Genomic DNA, 27,692 nt, shown 5'->3' with positions numbered 1-27,692 from the left:
GCATCTTTATTTTAAGCCATTCTTTTGGTATCAGTGTTACACATTGGTTCAGCTTCCTTCATTCCCCTCAACCTAAGGAACGCTCTCCCCTTGAACAAAAATCAGTATTTTCTTCTACTGAAAGGGACAAAAAGTGATGGTCAAAACTCTGAAAATAGGGCCTCCCTGGTGGCGCAAGAGGTTGAGCGCAGCACTGTGAAGCTGTCCGCAAGCTCTGCGACACGGGTTCCATCCCCTGGCGGCCAGGGAGCTACCCACATGGCGCAGCAGACCTCTCCTGCCTTGTCCGCTGCTCCCCTCAGCAGTGTGTTTCAGTAGATCTGTCTGTTCTGCTCCCTACTCTGTCTCTGGTGAATCCTCTCACCATCCCCGCTCACGCATCTCTGACCTGTACCCCATTTCTTGTCTATGTAAATAAATCTTTTAAAAAAAAAAACCTCTGAAAATAGAACCTACGGTTTACCAAGTCCTTCTCAGAAAACACCGTATCTGACAGTGTGTGGTTACTAGCCCCGCAGATGGCAGCTGTCAGTTTGGAAACACTTACTCCACGCTGGATGCTAGAACATCGTGTTATTTTATCACAGCTCGTGTGCGCTCTCTCTCTCTCTCACTCACACACACACACACACACACACACACGCACGCGCACACACACAAACACATGCACACACCAAAATAAATATTGATGCCATGGCCAGCCATTTTCAGGTCAGGTAAGAGGGAAGGGCAGGATTTAGTAACTTGCCAGGAATGGGTAACGTGTGGAGCTGGGACAGGAACCCCCAATTCAGGCCCTGGTGCTCTCGTTGCCCACCGTCCAGACGGGAGGCTCTCACAGGAGGCTGCAGGCCCGCGGAGCAGTGGGAGGAGCAGGGGCAGGAGGGGGTGAAGGTAGTTTTCTGAGACAGCGAGCCCACCTGCAGTCCCACGAGTCCGTTTGTGTCCTGAGCTGAGGGCAGATCGCAGTCATCTGAAAAAGCGGCCGCATGGCCCAGCGCCAAGGAGGTGTCATACAGCTCTTGGATATCACCTGCATTTAGAAACACCTGGAGTTTTACTGTTATGGGGTTTGTTTGAGGCTAGACAGGGTCTTAGAGCTCAGATAATCCCCAATTTTGCTATGGGAGGAAGGGGCGAGAGGGGAGTATGTGGTTCCTGAGATCAAGTGGGTTGGCAATTTACTTGATAAAAGTGGCTTGTATCCACTTAGAAAATGATGATAAACTCACATGAGCACTGACCACGTTTCTTTATTTCTGTTGCTCCAGAGATGCCAGTGTTTATTTGCATGTGGGTGAGAGAGAGAAGGCAATACTTATAAGCCAAAGCTTAGCTCACTTCTAAGAATGTCATCAGGGAGACCTGATCCCCCAGTGTTGTGGGGTGCAGAGAAAGGAAAGGCCACCGAGCTATTTATTACAGCTGTTGGCAGAGAGGCACTCTCAGAAAGTGAACTGTCCAGGGAAGTGATTATCAACCCCTGTTTTCAAAGTCGTCCTGCGTTTACGCCAATTTAGTATATTCCCAACTTGAACAAGCACCAGAATCACTGGGCAACTAGCTGCTTCGCAAATGGAGAGACACAGTTGTTCTACTTAGCTGCTCCTTTTCCGGGTGTTCTTGACAGTTAGCAAGTATACCTTGTACAATCACATCATCATCCAAATAGATGACTTTCTCATGTTGGTGGATAAGCAGAGGGAGATAAAATCGAACAAAGTTCAGCTGTGAAAACAAACAAACAAAAACATGATGATGAGAAGGAAGCGTGTGGCTCAGTGCCTCCCAGGGGTGCTGGAGGGTTGGTTTGATGGTCCAAGTTTAGAGAACAATAGAAGAGGGGATGCCCCCCAGAGTTTTTTTCTGGCACCTGACTCATCTGTAGCTGAAACCAGCACTGGATAGTCAGTGGTTCTAGGAGCAAACCCCAGGTGGCTGAGACTCTGCCACCGTCATCTCTGAACTGCTGCAGCCGAGAGTCACGGAATCTCCCTCGTCAGTCTGTTAGGCCACAGATGACCCTCCTTCCTCTACTCAGCAATTCTGAGGGTTGTGAACGAAATCAGCCTTAAACACAAGGGCATGAGCAGGAGCAGGCACACACATACCCCACACACATACATACCACCACACACATGCATACACACCGTGCACACACCACACTTACATACTACACACATACACACCACATACACCACATATACCACACACACCACACACATACACACATACACCACACATGCACACACCATGCACCCACTCAACCATCATCCCAACATATTCAATCTCTTAACTTCTTGAACCAGACAGAAGTCAGAGAGGCATGGCAGCAGGTGGGGGTTATAGTCATATGACTGTTCAATCCAAAATCCCAACTCAGCTTCACTCTGATAATAAATCTCCCGAACTGGGAAAAGACCATGTAATGAGGGTTTAGAATTTAGTGCCTTTTCAAGGATGGATTTAAGTAACAACTACAATTTTATGCTGCATTTTCTGCCATCAAAAACACTACTCTTCAGTAAGAGGACTCTTTTGTAGGAATTTTGAATAAAATAACTTAAGATTCCCGATGCTAGGGGAAAAGTTGGTGTCTCCTGGAAATATTATTTTAGTCAGTTCCATGGAGTCTAAAACCCACCGTGCTATTTTTCCTTAGCTACAAGGATGTTCCAAGTTAAATTGAATGTCCAGCTGCAGCACCCACAACCTGTGACTTGGGGATATTTTTCCTGGCCTCCCTCTGTGACTCCCAGTTCCCCACCCCACGTTCATACACATGATACATCTTGTGTTTTTTTATACTTTATTTCTTCTAAGCTTCATTATATTTATGCAAACCATCTTAAATCCTTTCTGGTGCAGGTGGCTAATAAATTATAAATAAGTGGGAATTTGGTGGAGAGCTAACTGGGAGGCTTCAGGAATATTCTATCTGTGTGCCAGTGACTACTGTTCCACATTGAGCAAGGTTCTCCCCCAGGACTGTCCCCACCATGATGAGATTCCTACTCACAGGCTGGAGTAATTCAGGCCTTGATGAGTCTGGTCTGATCTTCCCTTTGAGGACCATTGGGTTGAATTCCACAATTTTAAAGTTTATTTCTCTCAGTTTAGAGTGCTCAATCCATGTGCTAAAGAGATGACAAAAACACTTAGTGCACCCCCAACTTTACCTCAATTTGCCTATTGCCTCAGAGTCAATCTGTGACTTCCTTAGAAAGTTAAAAATAAAATGTGTGTAGTCTTAGTAGAGCTTAGTCTATAAATCCTTCTGCTTCCCCCCACCAATCTGGTCTGACTTCAAATCTTTCCCTTTTTAAAAATATTTTATTTATATTCACATAACTCTAACTCTTTCTGCAAAGGAAGTGAAGCTAGAGAGTAATAACCAAATACCCCTCCCCCAGATCCACATAATCTCCACAGGAAACTGAAAGAACAAAAAGTGTCCCTTCTTTCTTATAAAGCAACATCTGTGGTTGTCAGTACTATCTTCACCATGTGCTAACAGTGCTGTAATTTTATGAAGCAGGACATGCTGAATGTTCTCCTGTGAATGAAGTCATTATAATTCTGCTGTTTTGACTCCGAGGATGATTTGAATTTCCCTTTGTCTCTTTGTCTCTGTCTCTCAATTTTCCCCATCTGTCCTCATTCCTGCTTTCTCCTCCTGCTCCCCAGCCTCTCCTCTTACATTTTCTCAGCCATAAAAAAAAAAAACAAAAAAAAAAACAAACAAAAAAAAAAACTTCTTTCATCCAATTCATCACAAGATTCTTGGTAGAAATAACCTCAAAATAAAATTTTCATTGACTAAATTCACATGGGTAGCATTTGTGCTTGATTAAAAAGCAACAAAAGAGCAAATTCTTTGGAACAAATATTAGATCTGCAAAATTAGAACCATAAAAATCAATCAATCACACAATGTTACACATCAATAAAAGTGCCCCCCCAAAATTCACATCAGTAAGAAAGATTTAGACAACCCAACTCGATATAGGCAAGAGACTTGAATTTGCACATCCAATGGCCCACAAATAGGTGGGCAAAATAATGTTCAGCCTTAGTAGCAGCTTTAAATTAAAAGCAGAGTGAGACACCCATCAGGATAGCAGAGTTGAAAATCTGGACACACCAAATGGTTGCTGTTACCAGGATCTGTTGGCTTTGTGATGATTTCGTAAGTTGAGCAAGGGATTTAGGTAATTTTCTAAGTTTGTATTATACATCAATGAAAAAAGTTTTTAAAATATCTTAAATGATGTGGCAAATTAGACGACCACACCTGGGAAACAGTTTGAATGTCATAAAGTCTTGAGGCTCTCTGTTCTTGCATAAACCCTTACTGGGAACATACTATACATATCATCCTTTTGGGTTTGGTTATCTGGTTTTCTTCCCATGGATACTTAAAGGAGTGTAAAGGGCAGGCTGAAGACATAATTGGCAGTAATAAGTGATAAGGAGAGTGAGAATTGAGACAGAGAAACCTAGAAAGTGCAAAAAGTAGAAAATCCTCAGCAGCCAAAGTACATTTAGACTGGGATAAAAGTCTAAGGGTATTATCACAGTTCATTGTAAAAATCGTCCATAAATATATTCATTAATACCTTCTCCTTATGAGCCATGGAAGTAACCAAAATGCCTTGAACATCCCTTTTTCTCTGCTCCCACAATTCCTCTACCTCAACTGCCGCCCTCCCCTGAGATAGTCTCTGTTAGCAGTTGGGTAGTTTCCCATTGGAGGTCTTTTCCTCGACAGAGACACATATATGTACATGTTCACATTTATAGTTTGACGTTTTTGTTCTTTGTTGCTATAGGCTGACAATTGTGTTTGCTTCTTGTGTCCTAAATTCATAAATAGAAACCTAATCCCCAATGTGATGGTATTCAGAGGTGAGAGCTTTCAGAGGTGACTAGGGCATGAGTGTAGAGTCCTTGTCAATGAGTTTAGTGCCTTGTGAAAGAGACCTCAGTGAACTCCTTCACCCCTTTCTTCTTGTCAAGACCCAGTCCAGAGCAGCCTCCATCAAACAGAAAGTGAGTTCTCGTTGGAAAGCTGCCCCTCACTAGACATCAAATCTATTGGCACCTTGATCTTGGACTTTACAGAATCCAGAACTTGGGAAATCAATTTCTACTGTTTTTTTTTAAGATTTATTATTCATTTATGCATACAAGAACTAGGGTGTAAGCCAGAGGTGTAGAAGGTGAGAGGATTCACCAGACAGAGTGGGAAACAGAACAGGCAGATGTACTGAAATACATTGCTGAGGGGAGCAGCAGGCAAGATAGGAGAGGTCTGCTGCGCCATGTGGGTCAGCTCCCTGGCCAGGGATCAAATTCATGTTGCAGTGGCTGCGATAGCTTGATAGCACTGTGTCTTTAACCCCTGTGCCACCAAGGAGGCCCCAATTTCTACTGTTGATAAGCCACTGGGTCTATGGTATTCTGCTCCGGCAGCCCAAAGACATTCATCCATGGATCATTCCACATGAGTTGTACAGCAACAGGCATTTTCCACTTCACAATCTGCCTTGGGAATGTTCCATGTCAGTGTATGCAGATTGCCTTTTCTCTTTTTTAACAGTCAGATCATATCCCATATTTCATTTAAATATTCTTCCATTGATGGACATTTAAGCACTTTGCCATTTTTTTACTATTTCACACAATGCTGAAATTAACATTGCTGTACATATGTTTTGGTAATATGTGCTAGAATTTCTGTTGCACAGATCCTTAGCCGTGGAAATGGGATGATGAGTCTAACTATATATGCCTATAACCCTTTCATAGATACTGCCATACCATCCAATTTGCGAAGTGTACTTGGTATAAACAAAGAATAAATACACCCAATTTCCTACCTGAATAGTGTACTACTTAATTTTTTTGAAGATTGATTTATTTATTCATTCAAGAGCTGGGGTACAGGCCAGAGGTGTTGGGGGTGAGAGGATTCACCAGAGACAGAACGGGGAACAGAACAGGCAGACTGACTGAAATACCTGCTGAGGGGAGCAGTGGGTGAGTCAGGAGAGGTCTGCTGTGCCATGTGGGTTGCTCCTTGGCTGGCCAGGAAATCCAACTAGTGCTGCAGAGGCTGCGGACAGCTTCACAGGCTGTGTCTTAACCCCTTGCACGACCAGGGAGGCCCTGTAGTTCTTAATTTTTACCGTCCCAATGTTATTGCTGTTCTACTTTACACTTCTGTATTAGTTACACAGAATATTTGTTGACCATATTTTTTTCTTTTGTGATTGTGTGTTCTATGTTCAGTTTTCAACTAATGTTTATACTTTCAAAGCTTTTTTTCCTAATAATTATTTATATACTTGGGGGAGTAGCCTTTTGTCTATATACATGTTGGTAATACTTTACTTAATCTATAGTGTAATTAGTATTACTTATGTTTTTCATCATTATAGACCTTTAAATGTTAAGCAGTCAAATTTGTTGGCTTTTTCTTATGATTTTTGGGCTCAGGGAGGCACTCTCCATACAAAAATTATACAAATAGCCTACATTTTAACAATACACTTAAAATTTGATTTTATGTTTACTTCTAATTCCAACTACATTTTATTTTTTAATATAGTATATGATAGGAAAGAGATCAGTTTACAAGTCAAAAATTATAATTAGTGATGCTTATGAGCCATAGTAAGCTGATTAAGAAAACAGAGAAGAAAGAAGCCATGTAGAAAGAAAGAATATCATATTAGTGCTTAAAGTTTGGCATTCTTTAGTTCATTAGACAATTTGTTTCTGCAAAATGATACATTGCCTTACCAGATTAATAAGAAATTAATTTCCTCAGCTAGGCAATGAATTTGTCAACATATTTGACCAAACAAACCTAGGTCATCCCCTCATTAATTTGTATAACATTTAGCAGGCCAAAAGAAAAGAATTCATATGAGGATAAAGAAGGAAGAAGGAAGAGGGACCTCCCTGGTAACGCAGGGGTTAAAGACAGTGCTATTAAGCTACAGGTGGCCACTGCAGCACGAGTTCGATCCCTGGCCACGGAGGTGACCCACATGGCACAGCAGACATTGCCTGTCTAGCCCGCTGCTCCCCTCAGCAGTGTATTTCAGTAGATCCACCTGTTCTGCTCCCTACTCTATCTCTGGTGAATCCTCTCATCCCCCGCACCTCTGGCTTACATCCCAGTTCTTGTATGCATGAATAAATAAATCTTTTTTTTTTTTAAAAAAGGAAGAAGGAAGATTAATGAAAATAGAAAACTCCTAGTCAATAGTACAGATTACCGTATTCGAGACAAAGTATTCCGGAGTCCAACTACATAGAACAAAATGTTGGCATCAGTGTTGCTGTAGATGCTATTGATGGCAGCCATGGCAGCACCAATTCTCCCTGCCGCTGCACAGATCACCACGGGAATTTCATCCTCCATCTCCTCCGGAGTCTCAGAGCCATCCTCTGGAAACATCAAAATCAGTGTTTTGGAACATGAAGGAATTTCACTGTTAGTCAGTTAACTTGTCTTCCACGCGCCTGAGTGAAGATAGCATAGTGTAGAAGAGACTGTCAATTGTTTTCCGATATCTAGTTTCTCTTCCTTCCCTTAGAAATGGAATGTTGGAATTTTACCCCATGCAGAGCCAACCACCAAGAATACTTTTTCCTAACTCCCTTGCAGTTCTGCATGATCAAGTTCTGACCAATGGGATGTCAGTGCAAGTCGTGTGTACAGAGTCAGGGTTTGGCTTTTAAAGAAATTGACTTATTATCTTCCTTTCTTTCCCCCTGGCCATGGACTGGTGTGCTGAGATGATGTCTGAAGTTAGAACAGCCACCTGGACCATGAGATGCAAAATCCTTGTTGAGGACAACAGAGCCATAAAATAGAATCTCGATCTAGATGATTGCATCCTGGATGACTGGATGGCACATCAGACATCCCTTGAGAAAGAAAGTAAACTTCTATTTTGTGCATCAAAAAGAAAAAAAAAGACAAAACTTGAGGGCAACTCTAGATCTGAGGCTTAAAGCAGGGGATGGGGAGGAAAAGGTATCAAAACAGGGTAAGAAGAGCACACGAGACCATGGGGATAGTTCACTGGTGATGTGGTGGTGGAATATTTACAAGGACTACACTTGAGGGGAGAAATCAAATACTGTACAAAAAGTAACTGCAATGTAAACAAATTTTAAAAAATTAATAAAAGGAAAAAAATCCTCTATTTTGCTTCAGTCACTATTATTTTGGTGCTTTCTTACAGAAGTCAGTAGGCTAGCCTCGCAATCACATAGTTAAAACATGTGAAGAACTGAAAAGTTCTCCCTTGGTTCAACAATTCCTCAACTCTCCCCTGAAATGGAATATCTACCTTGCCTGTGCTGCTCTAAAGCAGGCTGCTTGTGATCTTCCTTCCTTTATTCATCCCTAGTTAAGAGTCTCGAAAGCTCATAGGAAGAGAAAAGAGATAAATGAAAAAGCATGATTCAGATACAAGATGAATAATTCATTATTCTTTTGAGCTTTGGCGAGGATATAAAATCCTGATCTTTAACAGCATGCTCTGGCATCACTGTATCTCAACAGGGCGAGAGCGAGGTCATTGTTTTGTTCACTTATGTGTCTCCAAATCCTCTCACTTAAGAGAAAAAAAGGGTGAAATGAATGTATGTAACACACAAAACAGTAACTGTACTTGTCTTTGGCTGATACAGGTACAGGTAATATTTTTCCCTTGTCTGTTTTCCCTAAGTGGGTATATTAGCTTGGCTAATATTAAAAATATAACAAACACCATACTAGTTTAGTGCTTGTTAGTCTTGGTGTGGCGTGACAGTGTGAGCTGAGCTTGCCATCTCACAAATTCACCCCCAAGGAGGGAAGTGGGGTACCTCGGAGCAACTGGGAGAGGCTCCCCAGAGCAACACGGAATCCTTTTAAAGTTGAGAGTTAGGAGACAGCTGGGGCCCTAATAGGGGTGAACCAGCAGGGAGAGCAAAATACTTGAGCAACTCTGAAGGGAGGGCTAGGGAGCAGGCCACTCCAAGTGGGGTGCAAACACCAAGGCAGCTGCAACCATGGGGAGCTTATCAGAAATGAAAATCCTCAGGTGCTGATTAAAACCAAAACTGTGTGTTTGAACAAGCCCCCTGTGATTCCCGTACATGCTAACATCTGAGGAGCACTGATCATTCTAGAGTGCAGCTGCCCGATTTGTTGCTTGTTTCTGAATCCAGAGACTGAAAGGGCAAAAAGGGGGACATTAAACCACTTTCTTAGATATACCATCTGGATGGATTCATGCTGACCTTCTTCATGCTTTTTAAAATAAATTTCTTTATGGTGGTAAATACACTTAACATAAAATTTATCATCCTAACTATGTTTAAGGGCACAGTTTCAGGGGTGTTAAATATTCACACTGTAATATGAACCTCACCACCATCCATCCCCAGGACTCTTCATCCTGTAAAACTGAAACTTCCCAGAGTCCCATCTCTGACCCCTGGCTCCCCATGGATGGACCAACAGATACTCTCCTATAGGGGAGTCTCACAGTCTCTGGGTGACTGGCTGATTTCCCTTCACCTACCTGCTTCATTCTTGAGCACCATCCCTTTATGAACTTTCTTATACAGAATCCCACAGACAGTCACAATCAGAAGAAACAGCAACACCTGATTAACTGAAATAAAAATAGAACACATTCAAGTTTAACTTGAAATTGTGGACAAGTTCAGAATAGCTGTGTGAGCAACGCCTTCCCTGACATGCCAGGAGCTGGCCTGGAACCTTTCCATTAGCACAGAGCATGTGCAGTTAAGAGATAGCCTGGGATGATCGTTGATGCTCTTGGATACACAGAAGTAGTTAAGGAGGATCCAGAGCTAAATCCAGGCAGTCTGAAGGCAGAGTCTACAACATTAACTTTGCCCGTGGATGAACACTTTGTTTCTAATAATAACCCACATATAAATAATCCCTATGATCAACCAGTACTTATGAGTACAAGATCTTAGCTGCTATCATACGGCTGTTTTTCAGTTAATTCAACCACTAGTTAAGAATAAAGTGCAGAAAATTCTTGTCCTGAGTAAGAGGTGAGTATATTTAGGATATACTTAGAGTAAAAATTTTTGTAGTTTATCTGCAATCCATATCTAACTGCACATCATGTATTTTTATTTGTTACATGGGGCAGTGCTACCCTGAGAGTAACAGCAACACACTTTGATTGCTCTCTTTTCGCACGGATTCACAAACTACTGGATTTAAAATCAGGGACAAATCCAGGTTTTGATGGGGTTTAAGGATTATAAGGTGACTCTTAAGAATAGAGAATTACAAATGCTAAATTAGAGAGGAACATGAATATTTATTTTGATGGAAAAGCAGATTTTTGCGAGTTTTTTTTTTTTTTTTTTTTTTTTAGGAATATACGACCTCCCTCTTGATATGTCCATCTGTAAACAAAATATTTAACTTTCCACAGGAATCACTCTGAAATGAAGAGGCCAAAAATTGCCTGTTGGAAACTATTCATAAAAATCAAAAAGCCAAGACTGAGCATCAAAACAGTCCTTCAAATTATTTATTTTTTCATCGAATTTCAAAAGTTATAGCCTTACTTTTTCGTAAGAAAGCCATGTGCATTCACGTGGATAAAAACTGTGACCTGTGGATTAAAGAATAAACTTTAGTTTAAAAGAAAATCAATTCAAAAGTTATCAAACAATTAAGGACTATAACTTTGTCGACTCTATGAATTGTGCAAATCATTCTCTGCTGTGCTGAATCTAGAATTTGGGAAATTAAATGTATCTCGAATTTATCATTTACCTCTTCAAAGCTGGTTTCTCTGGCTGTACAGACCTTATAAAGAATCTCCCCAAAGGCAATCTTTTGTCTGCAGGCTAAATTTTAACCTTTTTCAAAAAGAGCCGGACCAACTCTCTGGGTTAGCAGACCAGAAGGAGCTAACTGGAACAGGTATCAGATAAATTTTTTTTTTAATTTTTGCTATCATAACACCTTTCCTTTGGTAACAAATCTTGTATTTCCGCAGGAATCCCTTGTATAAACAGAACAATTGAAATGGGCTTGCTTTACATTCAAGTTAACCTCTCATCTATTAAGTATTAAGTGAGATCTTACTAAAAGCCCAGCTTATGCTACAAATTGGGAATGCTTTCCATGAACAAATCAGTCTCCATTCCTATATAGCATCGTGCAGCTTTCAGTCCAATGGGGAAACATTTTAAAATGTAACAAATAAAATAATGAGGTTATGTGAGGGACACAGCAGAAGTGTCCAGATAAAAAAGAATAGAGGTGGGGAATTTATCAGGAAGAAAAGTCAGGAAATGTCTCCCTGAGGAAGTGACTTCTGAACAGAAGGAAAAGTAGGCGTCAAGTGGGGTAGTCACGAATGCAGAAAAGCATCCAAGTGACAGGAACAGCAAGTGCAAATGTCCTGTGGCTGGAAAGAGTTCTGTGTATTCTAGATACTTCAAAAGGTAACTTGGCTGGAATATAAGGGGAAGATTGGCCAGAAGAGGCTGGAGAGAGATAAACAGTGGTGTCTGTAAGGCATTCGGATTTTATTTTATTTTATTTTTAAAAAATTTTATTTATTTATACATACAAGAACCGGGGCACAGGCAAGAGTTGTGGGGGGGTGAGAGGGTTCACCAGAAACAGAGTGGGGAGCAGACAGGCAGAATGACTGAAATCCACTGCTGAGGGGAGCAGCGGGCGAGTCAAGAGAGGTCTGCTGCACCATGTGGGTTTCTCCCTGGCTGGGAATCGAACTCATGCTGCAGTGGCTGTGGCGAGCTTCAAAGGTTGCCTCTTAACCCCTTGCGCCACCAGGGAGGCCCGGGATTTTGCTTTATATGTATTTGACTGCCCTCTGTCAGTCTGTCCTCACTGAAGTTCTGAAGCAATGTTTTTCAAACATTCCCAAAGAAATTCTGATGGTAAAGGAGAGTAAAAGCAAAGTCAGCCACAATGAGCTCAATACATCTTTCAAGTTTTCTATTTTACAATCAAATTCATATAAATTGTTCAAAAATGTAGAAAAATAATAGTTCCTTGCACTGCTGGCAGCATTGCCCTTAGGGTGAAAACTCTTTGTTACGCAATCGAGATCTTCTGTGCTTAGCTAGGAGGATGGGGGTTCTATCCCCAGCCAGGGAGCTAGAGCAGGCAAAACGGGTCCGAGTAAATGACGCATCAGATTCCTGGGTCTGGGCAGCAGCCGGGAGGAACAGGTGTGAGGTGGAGGGGGATCCCTGGCAGGGCTGCCACCTGCCCACCAAGCTCGCCTCCCTGTGGCCAGCGCGCCTCAGGGACTCTCAGCATCAGGGATGCAGCAGTGCTCCCCGCGCTGCGCACGCCCTGGTGCCTGCAGGACCTCGGCACTGCCTCCCCGGATCTAAAGTCAGTTATCAACGAGTTTGAGGGGAAGTCGGGTGCAGGACCCATCTCCCCATTTTGCGCAAGCCGGATGAGGGAGAGATGCACGTGAAGTAGAAAGTTCTGTGGGTCCTGGAAAGAAGAATGGAAGCCATCAGGGATCAGAAGGCACTTAGGAGGGGATATTGGTGAGGGGGAAGGTGAGTCCATTTTATTTCCATCCAAATCTATGGCATATGGCAGGAATCTTAACACTTTTTTTGTGTGTGTGACAATAATATCTCGGACGTCCTGGGGAAGCCCATAGACCTCTTTCCAGCACAGAGTTTTGAAAGGCTTTTAAAAGAATCATACTATAAAGACATCTTTACAGACACATCACCCAAAGCAGTGAGAGTGAAGGCAAAGATAAACAGCTGGGACTACATCAAATTAAAGAGCTTCTGCACAGCAAAAGAGACAATAACAAAAACAAAGAGAAACCCCACCGACTGGGAGAACATTTTTGCACCCAACACTAATGATAAAGGACTGATCACAAAAATCTGCAAAGAGCTGATGAGACTCAGCAACAACAAAGAAAATAATCCAGTCAAAAAATGGGCAGAAGAGCTAAAAAGAAACTTCTCTGAAGAGGAAATGCAAATGGCCAACAGGCATATGAAAAAATGTTCAACATCACTTGTAATCAGGGAAATGCAAATCAAAACTACCATGAGATACCATCTTACACCAGTGAGAATGGCACATATTAAAAAAACTAGCAACAACAAATGTTGGCGAGGGTGTGGAGAAAAAGAACTCTTCTGCACTGCTGGTGGGAGTGCAAACTGGTCCAACCACTGTGGAGAGCTGTGTGGAGATTTCTGGACCTACTAAACATAGAGCTTCCATATGATCCAGCAATTCCACTCCTAGGTATTTACCCAACGGACACAGAAACATCAATTCCAAAGAGCACCCGCACCCCCATGTTTATAGCAGCACTATTTACAATAGCTAAGCTTTGGAAACAACCCAAATGCCCAAAAATAGATGACTGGATCAAGAAGATGTGGTGCATATACACCATGGAATATTACTCAGCATTCAAAAAAGATAAACACATGCAGTTTGCAGCAACATGGATGGCGCTGGAAGGGATCATGCTCAGCGAAATAAGCCAGAAAGAAAAAGAAAAATACCGGATGGTCTCACTCATAGCAGGAATCTAGAAAACTTAAATAAGGGACCAGGAAAAAGAATAACTATAAGAAAGAAAATATTAAAATCAACAAACAACTATGAACCAGAGACACTCTATGGGGGGGGTGGGAGGCGGGGAAAGGAGGGATTGGGGTCAAAATAAGGGGGTTGTAATTGTATGGGGAATATAAAAATAAAATTTAAATTAAAAAAATAAATCTTTAAAATAATAAATAAAAGAATCATACTATAAAGAAAGCCAGTTACAAAATTTTAAAGACAAGACAGCCATCAGGATAGGGGAGGGTGGAAACAAATTCGTGATATAGCAACAGATATGTTTCTTTATTGGGTAACAGCAACAATTAGCAGGTGTAACAGTAGTCTTAGCTTGAAACAGCGATAAGCTTGAAAAGATAGTGAGATATCTGCAACAATTGCACTGTAATGTTAAGATATCTGATTTCCACTAGCGATGAAGTCACAGATACTGCAGTTATGGCTGTGATTTCTGCCTGCATCCACAATTGGAGGAAATGCTTGATTTTAATGAGAGGTTAATATAAATAAAGATTATTTTCCTTTTTGAAGTACGTGAAAGCTTTTGAAATTTATCCATGGATACTTTGAGGGTTACACAACCCTGTTAAGGGTTAAAACCCCTGGGCTAAGTTGACTCAAGCAACATGTGGGTTAAAATGTCATAGAAAAGTGATGTACCGGTTTTACCATCCAGAGAAACTGCCTCTATCGGGAGATTTGCCACATTTGTCTTGGGGCTTTTGTAGCCCCAGGTCACAGCATGGTGCTCTGGGTCAAGGCGATGTCACCTGGGAAAAGGTCCCAAGTGAAAACCAGGGCAAAGGCACACCGACTCTGGTGACCCAAGAGATGAGGAAAAGAAAGTTTCCCAAGGAAGACTGGAGGAATGCCCGAAACAGTTTTTGGATGAGATTTGTCAGCTCTGCACAGCTGTACACTGTTGGGAGTAATTAAAATACTCACCTTTTCACAACTTCACATAGGCCACTGTTGAAAAGCCCTTCTGCCTTTGTTTTAAGGTTTATTTTACTTATGCATGCTAGAACTGGGGTATAGGCGAGAGGCGCAGGGGGCGAGAGGATTCGCCAGAGACAGAGTAGGGAGCAGAACAGGCAGATGGACTGAAGACACTGCTGGGGGGAGCAGCGGGCGAGACAGGAGAGGTCTGCTGTGCCATGTGGGTCAGCTCCCTGGCTGGGAATCGAACTCATGCCACAGTGGCTGGTGATAGCTTGATAGCACTGAGACTTTAACTCCTGCACCACCAGGGAGGCCCTCTTCTGCCTATTAATTGAAAATTACAGAAAATGAAGAAGGGACCATGACACAAAACAGAGGGAGACTTTTTACTTGATATTCTTACAGGATTTACATTGAATTTATTGAATTAGTAGTATGGCTATCTGCACAGATCAGTTAAAATGGGCACCTGTGGTATGTCCTCACTAAGAAAAAGCAGCCTTGGATCCTAAGAATATTGAATTATTACCTATTCAAACAAATAACTAAGTATAGGATATTCCAAACATACACATTCAATGCATTATATTCTGATAAGCAATAAAAATCACTGTCACATCATCAACCATTCTCATATTCTATCTGAGACCAACTTTTTACTTTTTGTATTCTGCCTTGGCTTTGCATGAGACAAATTCAGTCAAACTCCAAGAGGCCTATCAACTAGACATATACCAGGAACAACTTTTAACAGAAGAAGCCAACTGCTTCTTCAGAGAATAAAGAATTAGCCTTATGAGAACTATTTTTCTGCCAAGACATTTGATATATGTTGACAAGGCAATTTCTTTGTGGTTTCCTGGATTTCCATAAATTTCCCATTGCAGACTAACACAATTAAAAGGAGTAAGTACTACACCCAGTGAAACACAAATGTTGCCACATAATAAATATTCATTATGCCTTTTTCTTTAAGTTTCCTTTCTGTGACATCTAAGTTATTAAGGGCATATTATCAGGTCAGTTTCAAATTTTGACTTGTTGATTTTTTTTAATGTTTATATATTTACTTACAATGGAATTCACTTTTTTGGTTTTGTCCTATGAATTTTAACACATGGCATAAATTCTTATAGCAGCCACCACAAATGGAATCCAGGACAATTTCAGCATCCTCAAAGAATTCTCTTGTGCTGCCATTTTGTAGGCAGATCCTACCCAACATCTAGCCTCTGGCAAACACCACTCTGTTCTCTGTCCCTAAGTGTTGCCATTTCCAGAATGTCATATAAAGGGAATCCTACCCTATACAATCTTTCAAACTGAAAACGCTTGTGTTGGGACCAGCATTTTCTCCCCATCACCATAGATGGACTTGTCACCAGTGCCATTACAGTGTGTAAAGTCACCTCCCTGGCACATAAATCCTAGAATAATTCTGTGTAAGCAGGAACCATGACAACCAGATCTTTTCTCCCTAGTACCCAGAGCACAGAAGTTTTCTGCTGTCTTTGGAACGATATTTGCAAACAGCTAGAAGGAGACGTGGTTCCATGTAGCAATGAGGAAGAACACCAGGGTTCACCAGGGCTGCTGGGCACGGGGCTCTGGGAGTGGTGGAGTTCTCATGGCCAATATCTTATATAATCTTTGGAAGAAGTTGGTGGGTAATAAGAGAAGCAGATGTAAGGACACATCCTGTAAACTACAGCACAGCAGGGTAGGTTTGATTTTAAAAAATCTGTTTTAACTAGATCATAACATTCATTTTGTCTGAAAATCTAAAATTCCATTTTGCCACATTTATAGGTTCATCCATTTCTTTGTGGCATTTTGTCAATCACCCCAGAGCTGGAACTGACTTCCTCTATCTTATAAAAACTTAATTTGCTCTAAATAACAATTTGTCTTGAAAATGCAAAGTTTGTTTTAAAATTAAGTTGATCTTCCTTTCAAAGCAACTTCTGAACTTGATGTTTGGCCGGAGGCAACAGTCAGCAAGCAGGGAAACTAGCAACAAGACCGAGACAGCTGGAGGGGAGGCAGCAAAGAAAGGCAGGATATTGTTGTACCCCAGGGTTTCTTCAAGAACCAAAGTGTTGTGAGATCTTACTGGCAGTGTTCTAGGAAACTCTTCAACAGGGATTTCATTCAGGTCTTTAATTCACTGTAAATAACCAGCTACAATGTCCCTTTTGTTTTCCCGGGAAATGGGCTGATTTCCAGGATCTCCCAACCCATTTGCACAGACCCTTCTCTTTCTCTCCCTCTGTACTTTGGAAAGAATCAAGTCACAACAGCGCATTATTTCGGATTTTTCTGATTGGGTTCAGGTCCCTGAGATATAACAATACTGAAATTAGTAATCCTACAATGGCCTCCCAGTACTGAAGTCAAAGGAAGAATTGCCCATCTCTGACTTCAAATCAAAAGCTAGAAGTGATTAACCTTAGTGCTCTCTTATCATTCAGAAAACTGTAGGGCCCTTAAGAATGATATTAAATCGACTCCACCTATGCTCTATAAATAGAATAACAAAGCCCGGATGACAGCACATCTGATTTCAGCATGGTTTACTGATTATTTGAAGCCACCATTGAGACCTACTACTCAGAAAAAAAGACTCCTTTCAAAAGATCACAGCTCACTTTCAATGCACCTTGTCACCCAAGAGCTCGGATGGAGATGTGCAAGGAGATTCATGTTGTTTTCATGCCTGCTAACATGATAGCCATTTTGTAGGCCGTGGAAGGAATCATTTCAAGTCTTATTATTTTTGTTTGTTTGTCTTTCTCTTTTTTTTCAAAGATTTATTTATTCATGCATACAAGAGCTGTGGTACAGGCCAGAGATGTGGGAGGTGAGAGGATCTACCAGAGACAGAGTAGGGAGCAGAACAAGCAAATTGAGTGAAACACACTGCTGAGGGGAGCAGCAGGCAAGACAGCAGAGGTCTGCCTCACCATGTGGGTTTCTCCCTGTCTGGCCGGGGAATGAACTCATGCTGCAGAGGGATTGCTTCATAGTGCGGTGCTTAATCCCTTGCGCCACCAGGGAAGCCCTCAAGTCTTATTATTGATGAAATACATTTTGTAAGGTTGTGGCTGCCATAGACAGTGATTCTTCTGATGGAGCTGGACAGAGTCAATTGAAAATCTACTGGAAGGGATTTGCTACTCTAGATGCCATTAAAAACATTCATGATTCATGGAAAGAGGTCAAAATATCAATATTAATAGGAGTCTAGAAGAAGTTTATTGTAACCCTCAGGGATGACTTTGAGAGATGCAAGACCTGAGTGGAGGAAGTCTCTGCAGATGTGGCGGAAAAGCAATAGAACTAGAATTAGCAATGGAACCTGATGGTGTGACAAGATTGCTTCAATTTCACAATAAAACTTGAGGTGATGAAGAGTTGCTTCTTAATAATGAGCAGTTCCATGAGATAGAAACTACTCCTGATGGAGATGCTGTGAATATTGTTGAAATGACAACAAAGGATTTAGAATATGACATGAACTTAGTCAATAAAGCAGCAGCAGGACATGAGAGGGTTGACTCCAATTTAAAAGCAATTCTACTGTGGTTGAAATGCTATCAGACAGCATCATATGCTATAGAGGAATCCTCTGTGAAAGGAAGAATTAAGCAATGCAGCAAACTTCATTGCTCTCTATGTTAAGAAATCGTCACAGCTCCCCTCACCTTCTGTAATCATCACCCTGTCCAGTCGCAAGACCCTCCACCAGCATAAAGATTATGACTCAAGGAAGGCTCAGATGACTTTTAGAGTTTCTTAGTCAGAAAATATTTTTTAATTAAGATGTGAACTGGTGTTTTTAGACATACCACTATCAGACACTTACTGGAGTACAACATCGTGTAAATAAAACTTTCGTGAGCACTGGAAAGCCCAGAAATTCACGTGACTTACCTTACAGCGACATTCACTTTATTGCTGTGGTCTGGAACTGAACCCACAATATCTCCGCAGTGTGCCTGTACTGAGATGAGGCCAGAGGCAGAGGAACAGTAAGTTCTGACTCATCTGTGAAGGGCCCCCATCTTTCCCCTGTCTAGAAAGCCGCCCATCTCTTTAAGATGAAACCAGAAGCTTCAGGAAACCATTTGAGTATCCTCATTTTTAATTTACTTTTCCTCTTCTTATTATCACTTGAAATATTTCAAGTCTACCAAATAGTTGAAAGAATGAACTCTAACATACCCTATACCAGTTCGCCAATTGCTAACATGTTGCCATATTTACTTTCTCTCTTCTCAATACATAGACAGAGAGATATCAAACTTCATGGCGTGTGTCTCTTAAAAACATTCTCCTACATAACCATAATGCCATTATCACACCTAAGCAAAATAACATTAGCTTAATAGTATTTGATGAGTAGCCCATATTCAGATTCCCCCCATTGTTCTAATATCATCTTTTAAAGTTTGGTGGTCAGATCTTGAGTTTCGTTTACTCCTTAGTCAGTCCCCTCACACCCCCACAGGCATTTTAGTTTTCGGGAAGCCAAGTCAGTTGTCTTGCAGAATTCTATTGACAGGTTAAAAACCAATTCTGAGTTTCTCTTTCCTGCCTATAGCCCTAAAATTGGAAGCCCACTATCGAAAAGTTAACCTTGGACCCTAAAAAGCTTGCAGATCATCTTGCCAAGGACTTCTGCCCAAGCTGAACTGCTTAAGCTAGTCTCTGTCCTCCTTCATCCTCCACACACAAGTCTGTGTTTTTCTTGAGTCTGGATTTGGTTCATACAGTCCCCTCTACTTGAAATGTCTTTTGCCCTCCTCTATCTTTCCTAGGTAAATCACTTGTACTTTCAAGACTCAATTCAGATACCACCTCCTTCAGGAAGCCTTACCTGATTGCTCTGCATGGTCATTCCATTCCCCTCACCTCCTTCCTTGTCCCTATCCCTGCACTCACCACACTGTGTTCTCTTGTTACGGTATGCCAGTCTTCCCCACTAGACCATGTGATGATGAGGACCTGAACCAACACCTTACCCACCTCTACATGCCTGAAGCTCACTAAAGGTGTGGAACAAGGGACTGAGTGACAGGAGAGAGGAAGAAAAGGAAAGAGGTTCTTATTGTTCTGTTTCTCCAACCCCGGTAGAAAGAAGCCAGCAGGCCTTCTTTAAGAAAACCAGGAAGGAGATGTGGCTGGTCCCATTCCAGGAATAAGAGCTGAGAGCACCATGTCATGCCAATAGCCTTCCTCTTATCAGTGCAACAAGGAGCCCAGAATGGTGTCCCCTGCACCTTTGTGAGCTTTCTCAGGTTGAGCGCCATGGTGTAGTTTCCCTATAGTAATTAAATAGTCAACCATTAACATTCAAAAGCCAGTTGACTTGTCTTCAACGTAGCAAGAAAGATGGAGCTGGGAGGTGTCTGGCAGCTAGTGTTGGAGAGAGGGCTTCCCCAGGCAAGGATTGGATGGTGGCAGCTTCAAAGCAGGAAGGAAATAAGGCTGAGGTCTGAGGGCCTGTGACTCGGGAAACAAGAAAGCTTAGGGAACAGGCCTGGACCTATGTTTAAAAATAGATCCCTAAAGACCTTGCACTAGGAGCTGTTTTACCAGATGCCAAAGACTTTGGGCCCATGGCCAAATCTGGAAAGAATGTTTTATGATTTGGCAGTGGCTAAGGGGATTAGTGCTGCCTTGGAAAAAAAGGCAAAAGTAGGAAGGATTGTTCAGAAAAATAGTCCAAAGGCCAGAGCCCTTAAGTTTTATTCTACACACTGAGTCTGATTGGTTGGGGGGCTTGTGGTATTACTAAGTTCAGAAGGAATCTAAAGCAATCGCCAGGCTGTGATGGATCAATCCTGTCTGCATGGGGTCAGGTAGGAAACCCTAGGAAAGACACTGGGAATCAAAGGAAAAACTGAAGAGAGCACTTCTGGAAGGTCTTGTTGAATGACTTTAATCTGGCAGGGCAGGTACCTGCAGGGAAATATCATGATCTCGGTCATTCCTTAGAGCTGGGTTTGGAGTCCCGGTTCTGCCTCATTTCTCAGTTGTGTTATCTTTGGCTATTTACAAAACCCAGTCGGTAAAGTGGGATTGTCCTGAGGCCCCATTAAATAACCTATCATCATAATAGGTAACATTTAGAATTGCTTTGTCCGAAGCATTGTTCTTAGACCTTTACATCTATCCGCTCATTCGATTCTCAAAACAACTGTACGGTTATTATGCCCTTGAGGAAACTGTTGATGAGCAAACTAAAGTTCACAGAGGCCAAGAGAGCTCCCAAGGGTAACGCAGAAAATGGGTGGCAGAGCCAGGGTTCATGCCCAGACTCTCTGGCTCTGCGTCCACATTCTTAACCACCTTCATAGCTGTTACAGCCAACTACTTCCCATGGTTGATTGTTATCCCCAAGTGCCGAGCGTCTGATGTAAGCTTGATGATTTGATTTAACTCCATAGACCCTGAAGTTTGCAAGTGCGTAAGACACAATGAATAGGGCCCTTCATCTCAAGCTACCAAGTCACAAACAGAACAAGAGCATGGGTCTCCCTGATGAAATGAGACACGGCAAAATCAGGAATTGAGAATTTTGTCTCTCACAAAACACCTCTGTCCTTTTTCCTTTCACAATATCATGAAAAATTTATTCCGGATCCACCGAAGCACACAGGAAGGGAAGTCAGCCTGGGACAGCACCCTGCTTGGTCGTGTGCTAGGACCCTATGGTCTTTCACCAAAAGACTCAATGGACTATGACTCCTGTGACAGATTCTGCTCATGGGTTTTTGTAAATGAAGTTACAGGGCTTATTCTTTGGTGATCTGTCCCCGGCTGGTTTCACATTACAAAACGGAGTTGGGTGGCTGCACAGTGTACCATCTAACCCACAAAGTCACCCGCCTGGCCTTTTGCAGAAATAGTTGCTGATCCCTGCTGGCCCCTAGAGATGGGCTTTTCTGCCTGTCAGTGTGGTTCAGTGATCCAGCTTGCGTCCTTAACTAGGGGAGGAAGAGTGAGCTGCTCCCTGGGGTGTCACCAGGGGAGGTATGAAGGTGATGTCCACAGAGGAACCAAACTAAAACCAGATGTGGACAGAAAGGATATTGCACAGTGTTCTCTGAGAATGTTAGTCAACCTTAAGTGATAAAATGGTTCTGGGGTCAATGGGGAGCCATGGTGTGTCACAACCCCAAGCTCACGTTTCTGTTGCCCCGAAGACGCCATTATGCCTGGAAGTGTCTGAGAGGGTGATAAGCATTCACAGAATGTATTTTCCCTATGAGACTAATTTCCTCAGAACATGATTTTGAAAATGATGAAATAAAAGAAATATTTAGAATCATGATGCCTTGGAACTAGAACTACAAGCCTTGAAGGCTGTTGGTTAATAAGCACTTCTCTCTCTCTCAGCAAGAACAAAGATGGAGAGCCAGGGAGGGGGGCATTTGAAGTGAGGAAGACAGAAGACCTGTAAGGATGTGAGGAACACTGGTCGGAGCAGACAAGCGGAGGGGACAATGTGTCCAAGGCAGAGCAGCTGCCCAGTGCAGGACATGGGGTCGCTTTCAGCATCACCACTGCCACCATCAGCAACTCCAGAAAAGCCCATCTTCCCAAGGCCTCGGCTCTGAAGGCCCTGTGTTCTGTCCTTTAGACATGTCATTTGATTGTCATTTTACAGTTGAGGAAACAGAGGCACACAGGCAAGTAACTTTCCAGAGTCAAAGTCTGTCAAGCTGATCAGTGCAATGCATAGCTTCACCCCGGGATTCTGACCCCAGTGCCGTGTTCTCACCATGACACTCCACGCATTTCATGGAGAACTGGGGATCCATTAAGCCACACAAAAAGAAATGTACAAATATATAGGAAGACATTTGCAGAAGACAAAACAAGCCAGCAAACCAGTACCACCTAAAAGAAATACTTGACTGCCCAGGGCCAGACAGCTACAACTGATTCTTTTTTTCACAGCACAGCCAGAGGTTAGGATAGAAACCCATTCTCTTTCTCTCTTTTGTGTTAATTATTCCTTTTTAACTTATGGCAGAAGATGAAGATTGGCTTTGTTAAGCTTATCCGATGAGCAATGCAGCATGTGCTCATAAAGTAAACATAACCTGCCGTTTTTGAATGTGAAAAAGCATTTTCAACCTGAACACCATGACAACTGCATTTGCAGCAAGTCTCATTTAGATTTTCGCGACTGCCAGTTCTTTTTTTTTTCTTTTTCTCTTTTTGGAGGGGGATCTCAGAGCCGCTTCCTAAGGACAGATTCCAAAAACATGAATCACAGTTCAGTTAAGTCTTTCCTGGCTCCGAAGTACACATGCATTAAATGCTAGCATTTATCTGTGTCCTAACCAACCACTGATTTCCATGCTTAAAATATGATATAAATAGTAAATCCTACTGGATGCATAAATCTGGACAAGCAGCCCCACATGTGACAAACTTGAACACTGAATGTCCTGAATTTGCAGAGATGATCTCCACCCACCCCCAAAAAAAAATTCCTTTGGCAGGCTATAAGCATCTGCTGGGGGGGGGGGGCTCCTGAAGGCCGAGTTTGTGAGAATAGTTTACTTCTGATTTACTTTCTGGAGTCTATAGCAAAATAAACGACTATTGCAGGCAGGCCAGAGTAAAATGGGAAGGCTGCCCTGCAGCTTGTAAATGTCTATTTACCTGTGGCTGGTGAGGGCAGGACTTTGGGCTCCAATGTCCAGAAGAGCTGCAGGGCAGAGCATTCAAATTGTGGCTGGCCCCGGGCTGCAGCCCTTCATGCTGCTTCAGCTGCTTCTAAGACTCCATTGGAAATCCCAAAGGGCTAGAGAGCCCCACGGCCAATATTAGATTTCCCAGAGAGCGGTCCTCTCCCAGCCGCAGCCCCCTATGCTTGCATTGACTTTAGAGGACTCTGGTTTCTCCCCACCCTGTGTGAGCAGCTGGGAATCCAGGCAGTGCGCTGGCTGGCTGGCGGAGGGAGGTGGCCCCTGAAATGACTTCCAGATGTGCCGGGCAGGCTGACTGGGATGGGCCAGGCTTCTGGCATCCTGGTCCAACGGTCTGCGTGTAAATCATTTCGAAAACAAGACTGCTCTGGATAAAAAGATTCAAAACCATAGAAAAGCAGTCCTTGGAGGTTGGATTGCTACCACACAGTGGAGTAAACTTTGAAATGAAAAGAAATGGAAAATGCAGTTCATACTGATTTTAGGAATAACGTCATCACTGCTAGCTCCTCTTGAAATCTCCTCATCATTAAAATGCTCTTGACCCCAAATCAAAGCTCAGATAATGCCTGTGGTCTCAAGTCTATCAAGGCAATGGGGGAGGGGGGTAACAAGTTTCCAGTTGAGTGTTTTGTGCCTGAACTTGGAAAGGAATCAGGAAAGGAATCAACTCCACCCAGCTCTGTGTTCCTGGGATTCTCAGAAACCCAGAGATGGTGCCAGCATTTTCCTGGGATCCTGAAACTGATTTCTGGGATGGACTCACTCTCAAGCGCCCGTGGAGGAAAGAGGGGCCTCCTGCTCTCAGCTTCCTTCTAAAGGAATGTGCTGTCCAATAGAGAGAGAACGCAAGCAGCATTGACATTTTAAACCTTCTATAATCCCTTTAAGTGCAAAGAGATCAATTTTAATCATATGTTTTATTTAACCCAACATATACAAAGTATTATTTCAACACAATCAAGGTAAAACATTATTCACAAGACATTTTAATTATTTTTTTAATCAAGTCTTTGAAAGCTGGTGTGTCTTTCACAGTAGCAGGACACCTCAGTTCAAACAATAAATTTCTTCAGCAACAACTGACATGTATTTAGACTTCACAAAACTTACAGTTTAAAAGTAGACTCACATACTCAGGTTGTTCCAAACGTACATTAAAATTTTCCAATAACTGAAATCGAGTTATCAATTTCCCCATTTAAATCAGTTAAAAACAAAGTAAAATGTAAAATGCAGTTTCTTGGTCATCCCAATAACCAACGTCTCGGGGGCCTACTGTATTGAACAGTGCAACTCTAGAGGACTTCGTGGGTTCTTTTTCATGAAGAATCTGGGGAGTAGAAGTATTCTGAATCACTTCCGTTTATACACAACTTTGAACATGGCCAAAGTGTCTTCTCGCCTTCTGTTTCTCTCTCATCTTTTCTTTTGCACAATCCTCCTGGTAGGTAAGTGGAGCAGATGCTATGTTTATTGATTTGCAGGCAATCTGAGGCTCTGAGCAGGTCCAAGTTCAAGTTCTCAGAGCATGTTAGTGATGGAGCAGGTGCCGGAATTCCTGGTCAGTCTTCACTGTTTTCCTACTCAAAGCAGGTTTCTGACACTGGGGCTTAGAGCAGCAAGTCTAGCGTTAAATTGCATCCAAAGTACTTGGCATTTTTCATTTGTTATCCCTCTGCATCTAGTTGCTGTTTGAGTAAAAGTATTGGCTGCCGGTGGTGTTCCTTTGCACATTCCTACCTCAAGGCCTTCACACAACCCAGCGAGTGTGCCTTTTTTCTCAGGCTGGCCATCATGTTCTTCCTCTTTTCTCTTTGCTCCCAGCAAGTTGTACTCTGAAACCACAATTTGCCTCATGATTACGCTAACAGAGATGGTTGCAAACTGGTTATCATTGGTTGGGGCAAAGATGCACTTTATATAGTGATCACCTGTGGGAAGTCAGATTAGGATACTGTGCTCCGAGGACTCCTGCTCCAGTGCTCACTACACCCACCTGAGCAAAAGATAACATCCTCATTCCCTGGCTCAGCGCTTGCCACTGCCCTGCCAGAATTTTGTGGTATCAGAAGCAGCAGGACGGCCACTGAGACATGTCCCCAGGTGTTACTGGGGTGGAAAGCTTCCCACGCTATTCCAGTGCATCAGACCTGTTCCACTGGCCTCCAAGCATCGTGGTTTTTCCTACTTGGCAGCTCTCGTCCATCCAGAATGCCTGGCCCAGGTTAGGAGCTGATGAATAAGTAGGTTCGTACAGTAAGACAATAAAGCACCCAAGAAGGGGAGTCAGGAAGCAAATAATAATCACTGCTTTTGTAGACCCTGTTTGCTGTTCATATCAACTTACGTATAGACCCCGATTTTTCCTGGTCATTGTTCTTAATGTACTTTCTCCTTGACCCTCTATTGTCTCTGACTGCAGATTCATTCTCCTGCTGGGTCATTGCAGTGGGGCAACCAGGCGCAGGGCCGGCAGGCTGGAGGGCCAGGAGGCTGGCAACCCCCCCAACTCCCAGCAAATATTGTATGCTTTCTTTCTCTCTGGTGTTCTCTTGTGATCTTGCCTCTTCTGTAGTCACATGTCCTCTCGTAGCCATCCCGGAGTGACGCCGCCCTTATATCCCGGGCCGCCAGCCTCGGGTGTGCACACTTACACATGCCCACACCCATATTCCAGGTGTCCATACTCAGGCACACATGCCCCACTCTGACGCTTCCAAGTGCATTCTGTGTTGACACGATCAAGGCCACAGTTGATAGCCACAGAGGCTAGTGGAGCAAAAACCTGATGAATTCACTTACCCAACAGTTCTGTTCTCAGGATGCAAGAGGCTTATTATCTAGGACCTAGATTTCACAATGTGTGCACAGATTCTTCCCTGGGGAAGAAATTAAAAGAACAGAAAGAGACAGGGGGTGCAAGGGACATGTTTGATAAGCACAGGGGCTACAGCATGGGTTATGGAGACAGAGCTGGGTGTTAGCTCGGGGGTTACACTTTTGTGTTACTGCAAACCTTGCCTTCAGCTTCCTCACCTAGAAGGCAGGGAAGCCTCATAGGACACTTGCAAGCCTTAAATGACATGCATGTAAAAGCACTCAGTAAGGGGTCAATATGTGGAAATTGTTATTATTATTGTTATTTTATATTGTTTTTCATGAAGAAGCCCCAAGGTATGAAATAGGAAAAGGATTTGTAACAGTAAGTTTGTTGTTTTTCGTGTGTGTTCAAATGAATTAAAAGATGTTGCAAATACTGTAGTCTACTTAATAACCTCTGCTGCTTTCCTTCAAATAGAAACACTCCTTTGAGACAGCAGGTGTCCAGTAATAAACAGTCAGTTCCTCAGGTGTCCTGCTGCCCAGGTGGCAGGTAAGCAGGTAAGCTGTCAGGACTTCCTAGAAAGCAATGGCTCTCCCTGCACTGCGCTGCATGGTACCTTTGCCTTTTCCTTCTGTCTGAAACCCAGCCTTGATGCCTGGAGGTGAAGAAGCCCTTGTGAGCTCTGAGGTATAAGACCCATATGGTGCTGGCACATATGGCCACGTTGGCAGCACACAGACCGCAGGGCTGAATCAGTTGGGTTTTTGGCAGGACAGATGGCTCACTCCAGTAGGCTGACGGTGGAGACTTTGAAGAAAGGCACTATTCGAAAGGTGTGATCCATGTTGGGGAAATATGGCTCAGAGATGGTGCAGGAAGCCTTTACCACCTCTAGCCCTGAAGGGCAAGGGAAGGAGGTGGGGAAAGCAGTTGTAGGGACAGGGCTGCTCACAGAACCTGTCCACCTCTTAGGACATAACCTAACTGTGTTGACACATACAAAAGAGACTAGAAGGCTAATCACCCCAACCTTACATGCTCCCAATGGTGGTGCCTTCCAATGGTCAAACCCAACCAGAAGTCTGAGGGTAAAGGCACTCAAGTGACACAATCCCACGGCACTGGACATGTTGGAAGTAGAGAGTAGATCTGTATAAGCCAATGGAAAATATCCTTGTGTGGTGTGGCTGGGGTCCCCTGGACTTGTGTGATTCAGCAGCCCTGCACATGTGAAGGGGGTCAGAGCAAGAACACTGGAGGAGCGGATGTCCCTGATGGCACTGGGAGCCATCGTAGCAGCCCTGAGCTAACTACTAAAGGAACATCTGGCTTTGTGAGGAAAATAAACCCTTATGTGGTTAAGTCACTTTGTCAAATTTCAGTTACATGTCTGAATGCTGTCCTATGTGGGATATATGCATTTCATGTGTTTTAAATTTGTGGTTATCATTACTCAACATAAGAGATATCTGAGTCATTATTCCACAATTATTTCTTGTTAGTTGAAAGTCAAAATACATCATTTCTTCTT

General features: G+C 42.8%; 1 protein-coding gene across 2 annotated transcripts in view; it reads right to left on the bottom strand.

The window, feature by feature from the left end:
• GLT8D2 (glycosyltransferase 8 domain containing 2) overlaps positions 1-23,540 on the bottom strand; it is a 30,104-nt gene extending 6,564 nt beyond the window's left edge. Inside the window, exons 1-7 of one of the 2 annotated variants that reach the window (XM_037513738.2) lie at positions 23,288-23,540; positions 10,630-10,676; positions 9,594-9,686; positions 7,290-7,461; positions 3,020-3,137; positions 1,644-1,728; positions 921-1,033 (exon numbers count right to left, since the gene is read on the bottom strand). In XM_037513738.2, coding sequence (XP_037369635.1) covers positions 921-1,033; positions 1,644-1,728; positions 3,020-3,137; positions 7,290-7,461; positions 9,594-9,686; positions 10,630-10,654 — 606 coding nt within the window. In that variant the 5' untranslated portion in view covers positions 10,655-10,676; positions 23,288-23,540. Of the gene's footprint in view, positions 1-920; positions 1,034-1,643; positions 1,729-3,019; positions 3,138-7,289; positions 7,462-9,593; positions 9,687-10,629; positions 10,677-18,538; positions 18,577-23,287 lie in introns of those variants that run through there. The other variant, XM_054696095.1, reaches the window with a different exon arrangement.
• Positions 23,541-27,692: the final 4,152 nt, after the last annotated feature.

Source organism: Talpa occidentalis, unplaced genomic scaffold (genome assembly GCF_014898055.3).
Source record: "Talpa occidentalis isolate TD23 unplaced genomic scaffold, MPIMG_talOcc4v2.1 talOcc4.16, whole genome shotgun sequence".
Lineage (NCBI taxonomy): Eukaryota > Metazoa > Chordata > Mammalia > Eulipotyphla > Talpidae > Talpa > Talpa occidentalis.
The sequence above is the reverse complement of the archived record's forward strand: the minus strand, read 5'-3'. Positions and strand labels throughout refer to the sequence as shown.